The following is a 2,375-nucleotide window of genomic DNA, read 5'->3' on the forward strand; positions in this document are numbered from 1 at the left end:
TGCATGACTCTACAGAAAATAAAAGTTTATTTATGTGCATAAGAACGCATGAGTTAGGGACTTCTGCATAAGACCTAAATTATTGTCCAGCATTATAAAAATATCATAAACACTGTTTAAAACTCATACAAGCATAGTGGAATTAAAAATACAGTTTTAAAAATGAAGTGAATGGTAGAATGAGAATGCTATTAGATATGTAGAGTTATAATAAGAAAAGTAAGTCAAAGACTACTAAATGACTTTTCATTGGAGGTTGGGACAAAAGTTGAAAGGACAAGAAGCAGTGGGCTATTACTTTTATTACAATTCTTTCTTAAGTATGAAATGGCTTAACCAATTATAGGTAGCTTAAGTAAAAACCATTTCTAAAAAAATCAGTATTTCCACTCAAGACCAAACATTACTAATAATACATTGTTGACAGACCATAAAAAGATTTCATTGACGTGATGATGATAGCCAGCATGTGGTACAAAAAATAAAATGGTTACCATACACCTTAGGTTGTAACACATTCATCATTTGTTTCCAGGTTCAGTGATGGAGGTGAGTCTTATTTTAATTAACCCGTCTAAAAAAATTGGATTTTTCTTACCCACAATGGCTTTGCCTCCTAAAATGTCAACAAATGTTGTCTCCTGAAACCCAGTGACTCTTGTGATGGTTGTTCCCACAGCAGTTTTCCTTAACAGCCTGGATGAACAAACAAAATCTAACAGTGCTAACAGAATTCATCCTAATGGGAATCACGGACCGTCCGGAGCTGCAGGCTCCCTTCTTTGGGCTCTTCCTCATCATCTACACAGTCTCAGTGGTGGGCAACCTGGGCATGATCATCCTTACCAACATGGATTCCAGGCTCCAAACACCCATGTATTTCTTTCTTAGACACCTGGCTTTCATTGATCTTGGTTATTCAACTGCTGTGGGACCCAAAATGTTAGTAAATTTGGTAACTAACCAAAATACAATCCCCTACAACTGGTGTGCCACACAGCTGTCTTTCTTCATCTTGTTCATCATCAGTGAGCTTTTCATTCTGTCAGCAATGGCCTATGACCGCTATGTGGCCATCTGTAACCCTCTGCTCTACACAATTGTTATGTCACAAAGGGTGTGCTGGATTCTGGTGGCAGTCCCTTATGTCTACAGTGCTTTTCTTTCTCTGATAATTACCATAAAGATTTTTATGTCATCCTTCTGTGGCCATAATGTCATTAGACATTTTTACTGTGACAATCTTCCCTTGTTAACTTTGCTTTGCTCAAGCTCACATGATATTGAGTTGATAATACTGATCTTTTCAGCATTTAATTTGGTTTCATCCCTTCTGATAGTGCTAGTGTCTTACATCCTAATCCTTATGGCCATCCTTAGGATGAACTCTGCAGAGGGAAGGCACAAGGCCTTCTCTACCTGTGGTTCTCACCTGACAGTGGTTGTTGTACTATATGCAACACTATTCTTCATGTACGTGCAACCCAAATCCAGTCATTCTTTTGATACTGATAAAATTGCCTCTGTATTTTACACTCTGATAATACCTATGCTGAATCCCATGATCTACAGCTTGAGGAACAAAGAGGTAAAAAGTGCCCTACATAGGATTTGGAAAAATCTGCACAGACTACCTACGTGGAATGCAACATAGATTATGTATTCAATAAATTAGGTTATACACTGCTTTTTATCATTTGACATATGTCTTATAAAGGAGCAATGTGTAAAAGTCATGGACACCTAGAAATATTTTTCTTGTTATCAGCTTATAGAAGTTTCACTAGTGATCATTCTTCTGATATAAACATTAGTTTCAGTGCAAGAGGCTGAAGTTTGGACCACTGTTCTCACATTGCCAAGTACTTATGTTGCAAATGAAGACAAGTTTTGGTTTGTTGTGTTTAAAACACACCTCTGCTTAGATAATATTTTTTAAAAGGCTTTTTTGTATCTTTATTAAATATTAAATAAATACTAGTGCCTACCATACTGAATAGGGCATAGATAGATGGCACTTACTGTTTTTGGAGAAGGAATATATGTATAAATGAATAATCAATGCTACCTGTTTGAATGGCAATTTAACAGTCCCTTGTGGTGGAGAACATATCCGAATTTGTTAAAGGATGATATGTGAGCCTATATATGCTTTAGAAAGCAGAAATAAGTGTGATTATTTTCAGGTGGCTTACCTGCATACAGTAAAAATTCCAAAATACTCTTCATTCTGAAACATTAGAAATAAAATGTCAATTTTTAAAGAGTGGTGCATAAGGCCAGCATATAAGAGATCAGTGGGTTTCTTTTGTTTTTGTTTTGTTTGTATTCTGTTTGTTTGTTTTTGCTATACACTGGCAAAAAAAAAAAAAAAA

The 2,375-nt window shown here is 35.8% G+C and overlaps 1 protein-coding gene across 1 annotated transcript; it reads left to right on the top strand.

Moving 5' to 3' along the window:
• The first annotated feature begins 647 nt into the window (after positions 1–647).
• Positions 648–1,654, top strand: LOC101681538 (olfactory receptor 8K3-like). Its single transcript, XM_004781681.3, has one exon. It carries the CDS (start codon positions 701–703, stop codon positions 1,652–1,654), a length of 954 nt encoding a protein of 317 aa, XP_004781738.2. The 5' UTR covers positions 648–700.
• The last annotated feature ends 721 nt before the right edge of the window (positions 1,655–2,375 follow it).

Source organism: Mustela putorius, unplaced genomic scaffold (genome assembly GCF_011764305.1).
Source record: "Mustela putorius furo isolate JIRA1106 unplaced genomic scaffold, ASM1176430v1.1 tig00000127_pilon_pilon_pilon, whole genome shotgun sequence".
Lineage (NCBI taxonomy): Eukaryota > Metazoa > Chordata > Mammalia > Carnivora > Mustelidae > Mustela > Mustela putorius.